The following is a 16114-nucleotide window of genomic DNA, read 5'->3' as shown; positions in this document are numbered from 1 at the left end:
CACAAGTAGGCCTGCATGCTAGGAGCACAGTGTTCTGGTACAGTAGGTACATAGGGTACAGTCTGTTTACTGTACATTGGAGGTAATAAACATACCTTTGTTGTACATGTTGGTGGGAACCTGGACCACGCTGAGGCTGAGGTTGACTGACAGGTTGTTAAAGTGGTCATTGGGTTGCAGGATGAATTCTCCCCCTAGCTCTACACTGTTCCCCTCCTCATCCACCTCATTGATCAATACGGCATTGAAGTATTCATACTGCAGATAAGAGGGGAGAGAGAAAAAGAGAATGAGGCACAGAGATGAGGTTGCACATACAATTAAATACATCCAAATACTGGCATTTACTGAATATTTAATTTAACTTATTTAGAATCCTGTATCTCAGTTTCTACAGTGTGACATGCTGAATAGTGTTTTCAATGTATAGGATGACTGGGTCACTTAAATGCTGAGTCAGACAGTAGATTGTGTACTGAGGTAACCTGAATCCCTGGATCATCCCAGACGTGCATGATGTTACAGCGGAAAGTTGCTGAGTTGACTAGCTAGATGCTGCATGTGGTGCTCTGCCTCCACTGTATTTTTAGTACTGCGCATACTTGGGAGACTATTAATAAATCATAGAGCTAGACAAATATAGAGCACATGGCTCCCTGCATCCCAAAGGCTGTGAAGTCTGAGACTCTGCACAGGGGCACAGCCTGCAAAGACTATAGCCGAACAAAAAACAGCAAAGAGATAAAGATAAAAGATTAAGTAAAAAGTAAATTCAACATTTTAGTATAAAAACCCAAAAGCATGCATATCAATTTATGTTTACATGTTACAGACCCAAGCAGAGGCAGTAATGCTAGGTATTAACTTATGTCAATTAAATCTGAAATAAGTGAAGGACCTATTAACAATCTATGGTTGTTAATCTTTGGGATTTCAGTCTTGAAAAAATGGCTCTTGCAAAGATAGGTTTCTCAGTGCATCATTATAGAAGCACATGTGCAGTGCAATCATATTTACTATATCTGAAATTTGAACCAGGTCTTGATTCATTACACTGAAATTTGCTTTAAACATTATAATGAATACTAAGATGTTAACTTGCACACTTATTTCACACAGAAATATAGATGGACATTTCTGATAAAATGTCTAAAATGTCATCTATATTTTATTTTACTGTCAATATCAATGGTAGCAGCAGTGGCCCAATCTATCGTGCAGGTGGTGATTACATACAGTAGCTTAAGGTCACATTGATTTCTTTGGTAATGACCAAGAGAATAGCATTTGGACAGGCCCTCTGAGGAGAATGAATTGCCATTCCCAAGAGTCCAATACATAGTCTCAATACATGTGTTATCATTGAGAAGGGGGGACAGACACTCTGAACTTTGATTTTAGAAAGATGAGCAGGGTGGGACTTGAAGTACTGCAGGTCCAAGTAAAACGTGAGTCTGTACAGAGAAAAGAGCATATTTTGCCTATTCCCCATTAAATTATTCTAACAAAAACTTACATACTCTGCTGTTCACTTCAGTAGACTCTCTCCTTTGTATGCCAAGAGAAAAACACTCAATCCACCACCTTCTCTATTCTAGCACCTTCATTTTGGGCTAAATCTTTCCAGTTTCTCCTGGGGAACACCATCATCCCCTCAGCCCGGTGCAAAACAATGATAAAGCCATCAATTAGGCTTGCAAACGTAGCGCCTATCAGTGTAATTAATCAGCCCTGATTAGGCTTATTAGCCTTTTATCAAGGGGAACACTGCCATTCAAGGTGAAGGAGCACAGCATTGTGTGTTTCTGCCTATATTTTCTCTTCTCCTTTACTACTCTAAAATATGCTTTGAAAAGGTTCATCCTGTTAATGGCATTGTCTCTTACTCTAGTCATTCTTTCACTCTATGTTATCGATAAACAAGTGTATGAGTGATTTTAGGATGGCAACCGTTCATACAGTGTCACCCGGTGTAGGTCATAGGTTTCTTCAGTCAGCATTTAACTTTGTCAGTACAGACATTAATATGCAACTCACTTTTGGATCTTGACCCACCAATTGTAAAAAATTTGATCCACACTGACCTTTAAAATGTTTGGGACACAAGCCATTTTCTATGACTAGCATAGTACCTTTTTTCCCCAGTGCAATAGAGTGCAGACTGCAAATAAGATCATTTTGACAACGACAGGGTTTTTTTTTTTTGGTTTTTTATCTGAGTTTGCTTTTCAGAATCTTGTCAACTTTGTGGTTTAAAGAAAAAAAATCAAAACCAAGAATGTGAATATTAAACCCTGACAAGTCAGCTGTGGCGGTACAACTTCTAGCGAACAAGTAAGTAAAGGTTTGTGTATCATGTTTCAAAACAAGTTGCAAAATTCAGGATAGTAACAAACACAAGAGAATTAAAATGGAAAAAGAAGAGGAAAAAAAGAAAAAGCAAGAAATCTTAAAAACACGTAAAAAACACATATAAAAAGTGTCATGAGAAGAAAAAAGAAGCAAAGAGATCAATAAAAGAGAGAAGATGACAGGATAAGAGAGATAGATAGAAGGCAGAGGACAGAAGAGAACGATACATTAAGACAAAACAGGGTAGGGCAATATGATATATGATACGCTATGATAAAATACAATATGGTAAATGGACACAGCAGGGTAGGAAATTATAGAATATGATAGACAGGACTGGACAAAAAGAAAGGATGCAACAGGATGGGGATAGGACGGACCTGTGCATATAAATGATTGGAGCTCATAGCACATGAATTTTACGTGATGTCAGGGGCCCAAAACAATCTCAGTACTGTTAGGGAATTTTCCATCATTAGTATGCACTGGGTCAAACTAGGCTTTGCGGTCATAGCAAGGCCTCACCAAATGATAGGGTTAGACTCTGTCTCCCCTTGAGATAGTGGTAAGCAGTGAGTGACGTGTAACGTGTACTGATCATGCATTCACTTCTCCTTCATCAAGTAAATAAACCTTTTCAATACAAGACATCCTGGACTCCTGTCTACTCTCTCCATTGATGTATGGGCTGCATAATTAAAATCACTATCAAGTACAATGCACCAACATGAATGATGTATCCATAATGTAATAATGACTTCATACATTCAACATCCCTTTCAACAATACAGGATGGATGTCTTGACTTGATGGGAGACATGGCAGTCTTTACCTGTATTCTTTGTCTGAGACTGGGCACAAAAGGCGTGACAGATCAGATGCACTAATACATGTGTGTTTATTTGTCAATAAGTTGAAGTATGAGAATGTTTAGGGCCTGAGTACTTTTTGCAGATTGCAAAATGCAAGGCACACCTCACTCCCTTTTTTTTTTTTGGATAGTTATTGATCATGATAACTACAGTTGGTAAAGTCATATAGCTCCAGATATCCAACAACAGCCATCACTAGTTTGTTCTCAGTGATTGTTGTCTGCACTTGTTGTCGTCACCACCACAGAAAGCTCGCATCTCATGTAATCTGATTGGACAATGAGAGTTGAAGTTTTTTCAACTCAACTCACATTCAGGGCACTCCTGCAAAAATGTAAGGTGCATAGCAATGCTGCTAAAAAGCACTCTGCCTGATTGGCGCATTAGTGTGAAACTACAGGATAATAAATGTATCTCTGTAATACTCTTACTCTGAAATCTCTGTTCTCTTTGTCCATTTTTCAAACTTTGAGAGGATGCTGCATTAGCAACAACATTCAAACAATTTGTTGTCATGGTAATGACATTATTTTTCTTGTGACTGGGCCAGTGAGCACACACAGACTGCTCTGTGTAGTCTTACAGTCTTCAAATCTGTTTCATATACAAACATACACTAATATGAATCAGCATTTCAATCATGCGTGCAATGTTCAAACATGGGAAAATATATTGTTGCATATTAATGTAATAAGTGACACATGGTTCTGTCCAAATTGATTTGAACTTCTGTCTGGATTTTGAGAAGCCCTGCTATACATTTTAAGTTGATTCACAATACTGTATGCAATTTTTGTAGTAGTCCACACTTACTTAAACTTTGATCAAAAAGCTGCTGCCATTGACACAGATAAGTGTCCCATGGCACAAAATATGGTGGGGTTGCAGGAATGATGAGCATCAGGCAGTGGGATGCTGGCACAGTTTCTCAATGCAGAGAATTGTTTCTGTCCTATTCACCCATCTATTGCTTCCTTTGCACCTGACCTCTCCTGTTTTGGCAACAAAATCTTTATCTCCTGCCAAAGGGGGCCATGGTGTCTAAAGCCAGGCTTAATTAAATCTGATTATCACTTTTACAAACGCATTCCAGTTTGTCAAAAAGATATCAATACAAAACACATGTTCAAACAGTATAAGGTCATGCCAATTCTACAGAGCTTTATTTTCAAATGACAAAGATTATACCTCAGAGTAACATCTTGAATGTCTGAAGCCATAATTAGGATACTGAGAAATAAACACACACACACACACATGTTCACACACATGTTCACACACACTTCACACACGGTGCCAACTGCACCTGCAACAAGGCCTCATTGAGTCTCCACTCTGTTCCCTTTCTGCCATTGTCTTGTTTATACCTGTTCTATCATTCTCTCGCTTCCTTTTTCTGTCTCTCTCTCCCAATCTGATTCATTCCTTTCCTTTTCTGGCTCAGCCCGTTTCTTCCTACCCATTGTTCACTGGCTGAATGCAGTCCTCGTCAAGCTCTTCACCACCCTGTGTCTTTCCAGTGTTCAACTCCCATGTGCTCTCTTTTGCATACAGCTCTCACTGGCAAAGTTTGGCTGCTATCAGCTCTATCTGTGAGACCATTGTTGTAATTGCCATGTTGCCTCTGTCTAGTCCTCCTTTCTATCTGTTTGTGTCTCTCACATCTTGCTGGCTGTGCTACATCTTTCTTCCCTGCTTACATGAGATAGATGCTGAATATGAAAATTAGATAAATGCTTAATCCCTAAATAAAAGTAATGTCAAATGGCTGTAGTTTTATTGTTAAAAGACAGACAGAAGGATAGGACAATGTAAAAGAAAAACATTCATACATGTACACTGGGCAGCCACATGTGGACACAAACACACACACACACACACACACACACAAAGTTGTATAATGTATAACAGTGAAAAAGTTGTGCAGACACTCTGGCTATATACCCTAAATAAGTGGCTTGAAAGACAGTGAGAGAAAGGGTAAAGACACGAGGAAAACACCACCAGAGGCATTAAACGTGGAAAGTATAGAAAATATAAAGTGAAAAACATGGAAAAAAACTAAAACAAAAACAATGGTTAATGAGTTTGCTAATAGAGGTATTTAAAATCACAGCATGTGGGCTTTAATTTTGATTAAAATTGCACCCATCAGCTTTGGAGTTTCAATAGTGTGGGAGTGAATGTGGGTGTATGAATGGTGGCAGGGGCAAACCATGTTGTTGGGTTGTGTGTGTGCATCCATGCATGGCCTTGAGCATCATTTGAGGCTCTTTGTGTGTATGTGTGTATTTGTATGTGTGTGTGCATTCATGTGCGTGTGTGTCTAAGTGTGGGTGTATGTGTTGAGTAAGTCAATTATGCCATTCCAGCATTACAGTGAAGGAGTGCCCAGTGCCACTAATGCAGTCCCTGATCATGGTGTTAACAACCTGATCTTTAACGCTGCAGTGCATTACGCTGAGGAGAGATCGCACATGTACCATCAGCACCCACTCAGTGTGGGACAGACAGAGAAGGAGAGGAAGAGGAGGGGTAAGTGGAGGTAAACAGCAGATAATATCTCAGTTCTCGGTTTCAAAATGCAAGCCTGAAGATATACTGCATGTACACTGCCTACATATGTTAGCACAATAACACTAAGGAGTTATATCACTTTCTGCCTCTAACTCTCAGGTATTTACTTTTTATTGAGTATAAATTTTAATTTTATTTCTTCATGACTTATCTCTGTTCTCTGTCTTTGTTTTCTGGTGGATGTGTATGTTTATACTGTATGCAATAGACTGAAATGGCAGATACAAGCAGCTGAAAAAAGTTTCCTGTATGGGATCAGAGGATGTCTGGGCTCAGCCTTAGAGATAGGGTGAGGAGCTCAGAATAGGGCTGCTGCTCATTCACATTGAAAGGAGCCAGCTGAGGTGGTTTGTGCACCCAGTTAGGATGCCTGCTGTGCACCTCAGAGACCCAGAAAACGCTGGAGGGACTACATATCTCTTTTAGCCTGAAATATTTCCGAGATTCCCGAGGAGGACCTTGAGGGTGTTGCCAGTTTGAAGGATGTCTGGGCGTCTTTACTCAGTCTGATGCCACTGCGACCCGGTCAATCAATGGATCAATGGATCGATGGATGGCAATATACTGTATATTAATTTACATAGTAATTATGTGTATTAAAAGCGGATTTCAAAGAAGTCTTCTGTTTTGTTTAATCAGGTCTGAATGCCCTTACCTGAAAAAGTTTTATCAGGTCAAGATCTTAAAGAGTGGCCAACTTACCACATGAAGAACAGTTGATAAAGTAATCATTTCAATCACTTCAGTAATTTCAATCACTTTCTTTTTTTTCCGTTTTACTGCTATACTGCTATTTACCTGCAATCACAGAGTTGAGTGGCTACCTTTTTAGCTTTTTTGTTGTTTTTTGTTTTGTCATTGCTGCACAATGCTTTTAAGCTGCTGCAGTAAAACTCATTTATTATACGCTTCCTTTCAAGTATTTGTGCAATTTCTTTAAATTATAGCCAGGTTATAATAGACGAAATTGTGTTTGTTAGTGATAGTATGGTAAAAAGACACACTTGCTCACAATGCAATATTCCGCCATGGGTCATATTTGCCTTAAAGGCTAGCACCTATGCAGTTTACTATCCCCCATATATAAGTGCATGACCCACTTTCACACTAACAAATAAAAACACTCACTGTTGATTTTGATAAATAGTTCCTGCTGCAAAAAGCATAACAGTCAGTCAACAGCCCCAAGGAGGGAAGAGATAGAGAGACAGAGAGAAAAGTGCTTGTGAAGCAGTGGGTTGACCGTGACGCTCCACCCTCTGGTGTTCACTTTTAACTCTCATCTCTACTTCAATTCTACTTTTCTCCTCATCCACCGCCCTACCCTTTTTCTTCACGGTTGGAAAAGAGGAAAACACCACTCCCAGAGTGTGGAAATGTGACTGGAAAACAACCAGGGGGCATGGAAACAGGTAAGCACTGAGTAAACAAGACAGCAGATTGAGTAAATAACTCAGAGGAAAGACCATGTAGGGGTTCAGATGCTGGGCTTAAAATCCTTCTTAATGCATCTTAAATCTTGTGCTCACCCACTTTAAGAATTAAATGATGACTAAAAAAATGACTTATGTCTGATGCCATGTGAGGCTACAACACTAATTACACACCCCAAAACAATTCTGCAGAGTGGAGTGTGTCTGTGTGCATATTAATTAAAAAAACTTACAAAATTAAAAAAGTAAAAGTAAAGAAACAGACAGAAGTGAAAACAAAACCAACACCACTTGGTCACACATGATATTAATGGTAATTAGTTATGATTATGATTACATTACATTTGCTAATTATTATTTTGCCATTTTTTAAAAATTCAATCCAATTAAATTAAATTTAAAGAGGCTTCTGTCCAAATATTTGGACAGTACACTAGAGCAGTAACAAACTTTAAATGTATGAATTTATCTATTGAGGGAAATTATCCAACCTTACATATTTGTGTGAAGCAAAAGTATATGTATGTATGTATATGTACATACCCTTACTTTCAATTACTGGTGTGACCTCCTTTCACCTTACCTTACCTTCAACCAAATGTGTCTCGTAACTGTTATCAGCCCTGCACATTGACTTGGAGGATTTTCATCCATTCTCACAGAGCAGTCTCAACTCGTGGGATGTTGGTGGGTTTCTTGGCATGAACTGCCAGCTTTGGGCCCTTCCACAGTATTTCTGTAAGATTAAGATCTAGACTCTGACTCTGCCATTCCAAAACTGCTCAGACCATTCTTTGGTAGAACAACTTGTATGTTTAAGATTGTTCTCTTGCTGCATGATATTAAAGGGAATGGGAGATGACACTCTGATTGGTTTACCGCGTGTTACGCCCCAAAACACGCCTATGATTAATGAGGGGACTTAAATCCAACCCTTCTAGACGATGCGGCTGGCGCAGTGACCATTTTTCCGCCGTTAAAATAGCAAAAGTGGATTTGGATCAGACCCAAAGGCACTTCACGTCATGCGCTATAGGTCGTTAAAATGAGGCCCTTTGTGTCACAGATGGGCTGAGGTTCTTATATTTGAATGCAGTGTTTGCTCATTGCCAAACAAAATGCTTTATATGCAAGACAAAATGTTCAATTTTGGCCTCCTCCATCCACAGAACTTTTATCCATCTTATGCATGTTGTCTTGAGCAAATCCGAGACTGCAGCAATATTTTGGAGAGTACTAGCTTTCTCCTTACAATCCTACCAGTCACACAATTGCTGTTCAACTAATTAATGATGACTCTAGCTACTGTAAAAAAGGCCTTTACCTTCCTAGATGTTACCTTAGTCCCTTGTGGCCTCCCAGACTATTACATGCCTTGCTCTTGGTGTGATCTAGGTTGTTCGACCACTCCTAGGAAGCATAACAATGGTGTTGAATGTCTTCCATTAGCACACAATCTGTCTGATAGTTGACTGGTGGACTAAAACTCTTCAGAAATGGTGTGTACGCCTTTCCAGGCTCATCAGCAACTTTCTTTTGTAAGGCAGGACCTTCCACTCACATGTAATTGTCATCCCATTGATTGAAACTCCCAACATTAATTTCCCCTTCAAATGAACTAATAATCCTAGAGGTTTGCATACGTTTCCATGCACAAATATGTAACATTGGATCATTTTCCTCAATGAATAAACAAGTGCAAGGTTTTTGTTTTTTCAAATGGTGTTGCCATTCCTAGCTCCAAGATGGTAGACCCATTCATGCATGTGCTTCTCGGTTTATGCAGAACCAAGGATGGCTAGTTAGTTAAGTGGAATTTGCTTGTATTACACATACATAATGTTGCACCATAATCATTTGATGCTGTTCAATTAGAGCTGAATGCCCATAATATTTTTCTGAAAAAATTAGTGTTTGGGCATGGAATCTGAAGAATAAAGGTTATTTGTAGAAATCTTTTGTTTTTTTTGTTTTTTTAACTGGTGGGGACAGTGTATGGGACCATACTCATTTCGGATCTTTATCAGGTTCAAAAGAGAACAATTAAATCTTTTAGATTCCGGCATCCTATCTCTCTGCAGGAAACTATTTTGTACCTTTCTCTATGAGATTGTAGATGATGGTACCTTGAAGTGCTTTGTGCCTGGAGTGAGCAAGTGGGTGAGACATACAATGTGTATGGATAAGGGAAAAGTAGTGTGTATGTGTATTACATGTTGGACAGACAAGGCCAAATATTGAATAAATGGATTTAAAATTGAATTATTGATATGACAGCGAAGCAGAGGATATTCTGGATACACAGGCACACATACTCAGGTCAAATAATTTTTGCCAGTAATAAAAAACGATTAAATTGGCAGATCAACAAGCATGTGGCCACCTCTCTGCACTCTATGATAATACCCTAGACAGAAGAGTACGACAACAAGAGGGGAAAAAAAGATTAAGCACTTTCCTCCCTCCAGACTGGGGCTACATTTTCAGTCAACATCAGGTTTGGCAATTGGCTGTTTGTCTCCAACCTCCAAGGAAGGATTTCATTGGCTGCAGAGGGCATGGGAGACTGCTCTTTGCCTTCCTATTTACAATACATGAGCATTGCGGGTAAAAGAGCGAGGGAGGAAAATCGCAGCAGATTACCGTGCCAATTTCACATGGAAGCAGAAGAGCTCTGGAAAGGATAGATAAGGAAATTCCTAACAAACCGCTGCCAGCCAAATATGTATCCAATAGCAAAAAAAACACACAAACATTTTATAATAAACCCCAAATAGTGATGGAGGAGGTTTCACCCTACAGCATGGATGTGGTATTTTTAGCACAGCTGTTGATAATTACCATCTATTCACCATGTTCTGCAGTAAAAAGCCCTATTAGAAATGCCACCATCAGAGCGGTGCAGACACAAACATACATATACATACATTCACACCGACGCAGGTGTACACATACACTGCACATGCATGTAGACAGCAGCTTGTGATCACAACTAAAGAATGCTCAACCATTTTATTCTATGCTCAGGCAATTCAAAACACAATTAGCAATGAAAAAATTAATGGCTGTGTCATAATTTGCCAAGACTTACTGAAAAACCTGCTTGACTAAGGATTAACATGAACACACACGCTCATGCACATGGAGATACACACTGACGCCAACATGGGCACGCTAATGTGGACGCAGAACGATAGCCAGGCAAAGAAAATCAGACAGTTATTATTACTATGATGAGCAAGCAAGTCAAGCAGGGATTCAATTTGTGCCGCATGTCGGAGCACGATGCAGAACCGCCTGCATTTTGACATATTTTGTCTGATCTGGCATCTCCTCTGTGGCTATCAAGATCTTTCACTACATTTTCTGTAATATTTGATGTAAAATGTTCTGTCATTCCATTATTTCCCATTGAAGTTACTTGTTAACAGCTTAAATCAGAATAGTAATAGAGTAAGTCAGTCAGACTTTAACTAAGCTAATCTCAGTGGATCAGCGGGGAGGCGACAGCAGAAGCTCCGGTAAATAGACTGCATTTATATAGCAGCTTTCTAGTCTTCTGACTTTTTGCAATACATGTAAACATTCACCCATTCACACAGAAATTCATACACTGATGGCTGCCATGCATGGTCCCAACCTGCTCATCAGGAGATCATATCTAACATACACTCACACATCGCTGGTGCCCAACATTGCTCCTGATGGCTTCAGGAGCAATGTTGGGTTCAGTATCTTGCCCACGTACACTTTGACATGCGGACTGGAGGAGGGATTAACATTGATGTTAGCTTAGTGGCACCAAGTCACAGACATAACCAAGAAAAAAGAAAATAGATAATAATAATAAGGATGACTTGTCACAAAAACTATTTCAGGAGGAATTTCTGTCTGGTTGTAGCTTGAGTTCGCATTGGACAGCTGTGTCATTTAGGTAAAGGTAGTTATTGGATCTGCTTTAGTTTTAGAACATACCCAATATTTAAAGGCTTTAATTGAGATCCAGGCCAAAAATCTTGATGGGGACATCCCTTGTTAACACTTTTTTTTAAATTGACCATTCTCTACTGTGTTCTGTTAATGACTGATAGATAATTGGTGGAGGGCTGGTGCGTGGTATGACTGTAGTAATGATGATGACATTAATGATGATATTTCCACAATACCAGCATGTAGTAAATCATATTTAATGTTATGTTATTGAGGTACTCAATTAAGAAAGTATGCACCTGTGCTGTGTGCTGCAATGAGTAAATACAACCTGTAGGTCTGGTTTGATTAGGTCCGTGGTTCAATGTGTTCCATTACTTTTTTCTTTTCTCCTCCTGCTATAGAAACTAAGCTCTGTAAAAGTAAATGCCATTTCTGTGGTTCTCACACCACAGCAACAAACATCTAGCTAGTGCAATTTACTGATGAAAAGTATAGCATTAGATAATTTAGGGTAATATTAGATAATTCGTAAATTCAACAGTGGTCTGTACCTGATGTTGGAGTTTCAAATAAGAAACTCCAACATCATATTAATCTAACTTTTACCTTTTATTTCCCTCCTCCTTCATCCTGCTTTCCTTTTCCCCTCAATTTCCCTTCCCTCTCCCGATTTTGTTTCCCACTCTTTCATTCACTATCTACATACAGTAATAGAGGTATGCTAGTGTACTATAACCTCCTCTGTAGAAGTAATTTACCTACCACTTGGTCCTAGACATTGTGAAAGTCTGCATTACACTATAAGCTCTATATCAGCCATTATCAGCTTTGCCGCTGTGTTATTAATGCAGAAACAAGAGGAACTGACTATACTGGGCTCATCTCATCATCTCCAAGTAATTACTGGCATAAAGCACTGCTGTGAGCCCACAGAGTGTTACTGCCCCTCAAGCAGAATATGAAAATACAAACACACAAAGGCAAGTGTCGACAAGTGACACATGCATGCATACATGCACATTCACACGTCCACACAATCATGCAAAACTGCCTTCATAGTTACATACTTTACACTTACTGTATAAGTATGTGTTTATGAAGACGTAGCGTAAAACAGAGTACCACAAACTGATTTCACAATGTATTCTTCAGTGACCAATCAATTGTTGTTTTATGATGGTGTTTTATGGTGCATATGAGATGTATCTTTAAACTAAAAAAAGAGATAGAATGTATGTGTGTACTGCAGGTAAAGAGAAGTGTGTGGTACTCTTCCTGGAACACACACACATTTTGGCTGATCTCCAGATGCTGTACCTGATGCTTCATCTTGTGCTAATGTCCTACGTTTTTCATAAATGGTGTTCAAACTGGAATTAACTTGTTGAAATTGATTGCAAAACATGACTGACAGACAGTAGAAAGAAAGAAAACATATAACCTATAACCATAACATTTTGTGCCCGCATTGTATTATGGTCCATGTTTGGTTCTATGCTAAGTGCTAATATTAAACTATAAATCTAGAGAGAAGCACTTGCTGATGTCATGATTGGATGCATTTGCTTTTCATATGTGATATCAAAACATCTGAAGAGGTCACCTTAGACTCTTTTCACTATTTTCTGAAATTTTATAGACCAAACAATGAATTAATTAATTGAGAAAATAATTGTCAGACTAATCGATAATGAAAACAATCATTAGTTGCAGTCATACTCAATCATGACATAAAACACATTAGATGATGAAACCAGAGAAGGCTTAGAGTTGTTTCTTTAAAAATGAGTTAAATTATGAACTAATTATCAAAAAAGTTGCTGATTATTATTCATGATCAATAGTTTGAGATGTCCATGTTAAATGCTAAAAACCATACACCATCCAAACCAAAAAGGACAACAAATCCTGATCCAAATCCAAATAGCGAGGTCGTGCTCTTCCTTTAAGCATTGTTAAGAGGGTGGAATAATCCTTCAGGTGCAAATGAGGACATTGCACAGCGAGTGAAGAATCAAACAGGTGATCAAACATAGAGAAATGAAAGGAACATTTTGTGAGGTTCAGAGCAGGACAGCAGTCAGTGGTTAAATTTAGTAATTGATCCTCTTTAATGGCCCATGACAGCAACAAACCACAGGGCATTCACTGTAATGCCTTAAAGAGCTGACAAAGTAAACAAATACTCACCGCCATGGGCACACATAACACACACACCACAGACTTCATAAGTAGTTTAGCAGCAAATACTCCCAAGTCGGCTTAGCATCATATTTTCTCTTTAAAACTCAAGTTCCTGCTGTTGCTCCTCCTACTGCAATAAACTCAATTTTAAGATGTGCATGATTCACACAAACTTAGGCAAAAACATAACGACACATTGTCTCTCTTTCACTCTCTCTATCTGGCTCACGCACACGCACACACACACACACACAGACACACACAGACACAAACAATACAAGGCTGCACTCTAAAAATTAATGCTGCTCAAATGGATTTGAGGCAGAACCATGAGAGCAGAGGCTGGGTTTGGGGGTGTGTATGCAGATATGATTAGCTGAATGCATTTGCCAAAGTCTGCAGAACTGAGGGTGGAACTCCCAGGGCATAATTTAAAATGTGTTCAGTTTTGAGTAGGACTTTAGCAGTGATATAATACTATAAATAATTCATGATTTATGTAAATTTAGACACAAAAACATGAGTATTAATTGCTTCACCTCTGACAAAATAGATGTGATGCTTTCAACACGCAATTCAATCTTTGTTACTACTATTAAACATTTAAGTGCAGTTGTAATGCCTTAACTGAACCATCTGTAGGCTCAATTCAAGTGAGCTACATCCAAACACATTTCCACAGGCATACTTTGGGTTACACTCAGATTCAGGCCTACATTACTATTGTTTTTGTCATAATATTAATACTTACAGCTGGTTCACTAGTTACTTTTTTTAATCTTTACACTAAATGTGACCTGATTTATATTGTTTGATGTACTGTTGTTGGGTTATATGTGCCTTGTAAGGTGTCCTTGCTTTGAAAGGCGCCTTTTAAACAAAATGCATTATCATTATAATTATTATTATTATTATTATTACTTCATCATGACAGATTACAATGTATAGCAGTAAACTAGACTGAGACTGTGAATAGTGTACCAGGGTAAAGTAAGTAACCTTAGGGATAACTGCTACAATCTCTGGCCATTCAACTTCTGTCCTGCCAAAAATCACTGAACACTAAAGCACAATGTTTTAGATTGTCTGAAATTACATCTAATTGTTTAATTAGAAATTTTTACTAATTATTCACAGAATGTAAACCCCTTACTAAACTGAAAAAAGTAGATGGAGCCATGAATGCACAGTATAGTTGTGTGTGTATTGTGTGAGTTTACAGGCATGGGCGCTCCTACGGGACTGTGAATACCTGAGACTGAGACATTCCTGGCAATATGACCGTAGAGAGACGTGGACTAACACACCCTTTTAAAAGAGAAAAGACTGTAAGATGCCTTCTCCCCTCTGTTGAGACCCCTGTCATGTGCTGGGCCTTTTCTTTCACTGAGCACCAATCACAGACACACTGGCATGTAGGGTTAATTATTTTTGGCATGAATTAATTATTAAGCTTACAAGAACAATGAATGAACATGTTGACTGTAATGATGTTTGTGTGGACAGAATACATTGTAGATCCAGAAGAAACATACACACACACACCTGAAGGTTTGGATCCTCCTCGTGCTGTAGGTGGGCTTCCTCTGCTGCCTCTACTAGTCGCTAGAGAAGGGGACAAAGTGTGGGAAAGGATGGTGAGGAGAAACAATCACAGCTTTAGTATAAAACTGATCTGATTAATGAGTCAAAAAATAATTGGTAGAGAAATAGCCATACAGAAAGTAGCCTTACAGGTACCCCTTAGCCAACCCGGTGTGATACCAGGTTGGCTAAGTGGCATAAAAACTAAAAAAACACATGTAAGTAAGGAACATTTTCTAATATGGTGTCTCAGTCAGCAGTATTGAGTAGGACAACATAATTTATCTGTGTTTTACAAAATCATTTCAAATCAGTGTTTTTATTTTATTATGATGTGACAATCTTGTGGTTTAGGACTGGTAAAGTTTAGACAGAAAAAGGTTGGGGAAAGATCATGGTTTGGTTTAAAATGATCACTTGAAATGTGGCGTGGGTTACGTCCTTTAATTTAGGCCACTGTTGTTGTTATGGCAACAGAGGATTAGGGTCGGAAGCGGGAAGTGAGTCCACTTTTTGCCTATCACTTTATCCTTCTAGTGGATTGGTGAGTGTATTACACATTGTGACGTGATACTGGGCAGCCTCAGCACTACATCAACACTGAGGACACACAGAACACACAGAACACACATACACACACATACAGACACAGATAGCGGACAGGCATTTGGTCATCAAGTGAAAAGAGGCTATTTTCCTAAATGGTTCAGCAGTAGAGGTAATGGCTGCCTTAGGTTCTTTGGACACTATCACAACAAACTCCATCATCAGGTCATGCTTCTCTCTCTCTCTCTCTCTCTCTCTCTCTCTCTCTCTCTCTCTCTCTCTCTCTCTCTCTCTCTCTCTCTCTCTCTCTCTCTCTCTCTCTCTCTCTCTCTCTCTCTCTCTCTCTCTCTCTCTCTCTCTCTCTCTCTCTCTCTCTCTCTCTCTCTCTCTCTCTCTCTCTCTCACACACTCACACACTCACACACTCTATCTTCACCCTCTTGTTGCTACTGTCTGCTGTGTGTGCCTGCAGGGTGTTTTGGGTATCTGTGTACCTTTAAGTCATGTTATGCTCTCTCTTTCTCTCTCTTTCACTCTTATGGGAACTATCATCTTTTGAAAATGGCATTTTGTTAGAAGGAGGGAAACATGATGTCACTGTCATCATTCTATAATGAATATAAAACTTAATCA

The 16114-nt window shown here is 38.9% G+C and overlaps 1 protein-coding gene across 1 annotated transcript in view; it reads right to left on the bottom strand.

The window, feature by feature from the left end:
- cacna2d3a (calcium channel, voltage-dependent, alpha 2/delta subunit 3a) overlaps positions 1-16114 on the bottom strand; it is a 121675-nt gene that overhangs the window by 66715 nt on the left and 38846 nt on the right. The window contains exons 4-5 of the mRNA XM_053317231.1: positions 14897-14956; positions 96-258 (exon numbers count right to left, since the gene is read on the bottom strand). Coding sequence (XP_053173206.1) covers positions 96-258; positions 14897-14956 — 223 coding nt within the window. The remainder of the gene's footprint in view (positions 1-95; positions 259-14896; positions 14957-16114) is intronic.

Source organism: Scomber japonicus, chromosome 4 (assembly GCF_027409825.1).
Source record: "Scomber japonicus isolate fScoJap1 chromosome 4, fScoJap1.pri, whole genome shotgun sequence".
In the NCBI taxonomy this organism is placed as follows: domain Eukaryota; kingdom Metazoa; phylum Chordata; class Actinopteri; order Scombriformes; family Scombridae; genus Scomber; species Scomber japonicus.
This window is presented reverse-complemented; position numbering and strand designations above follow the sequence as displayed.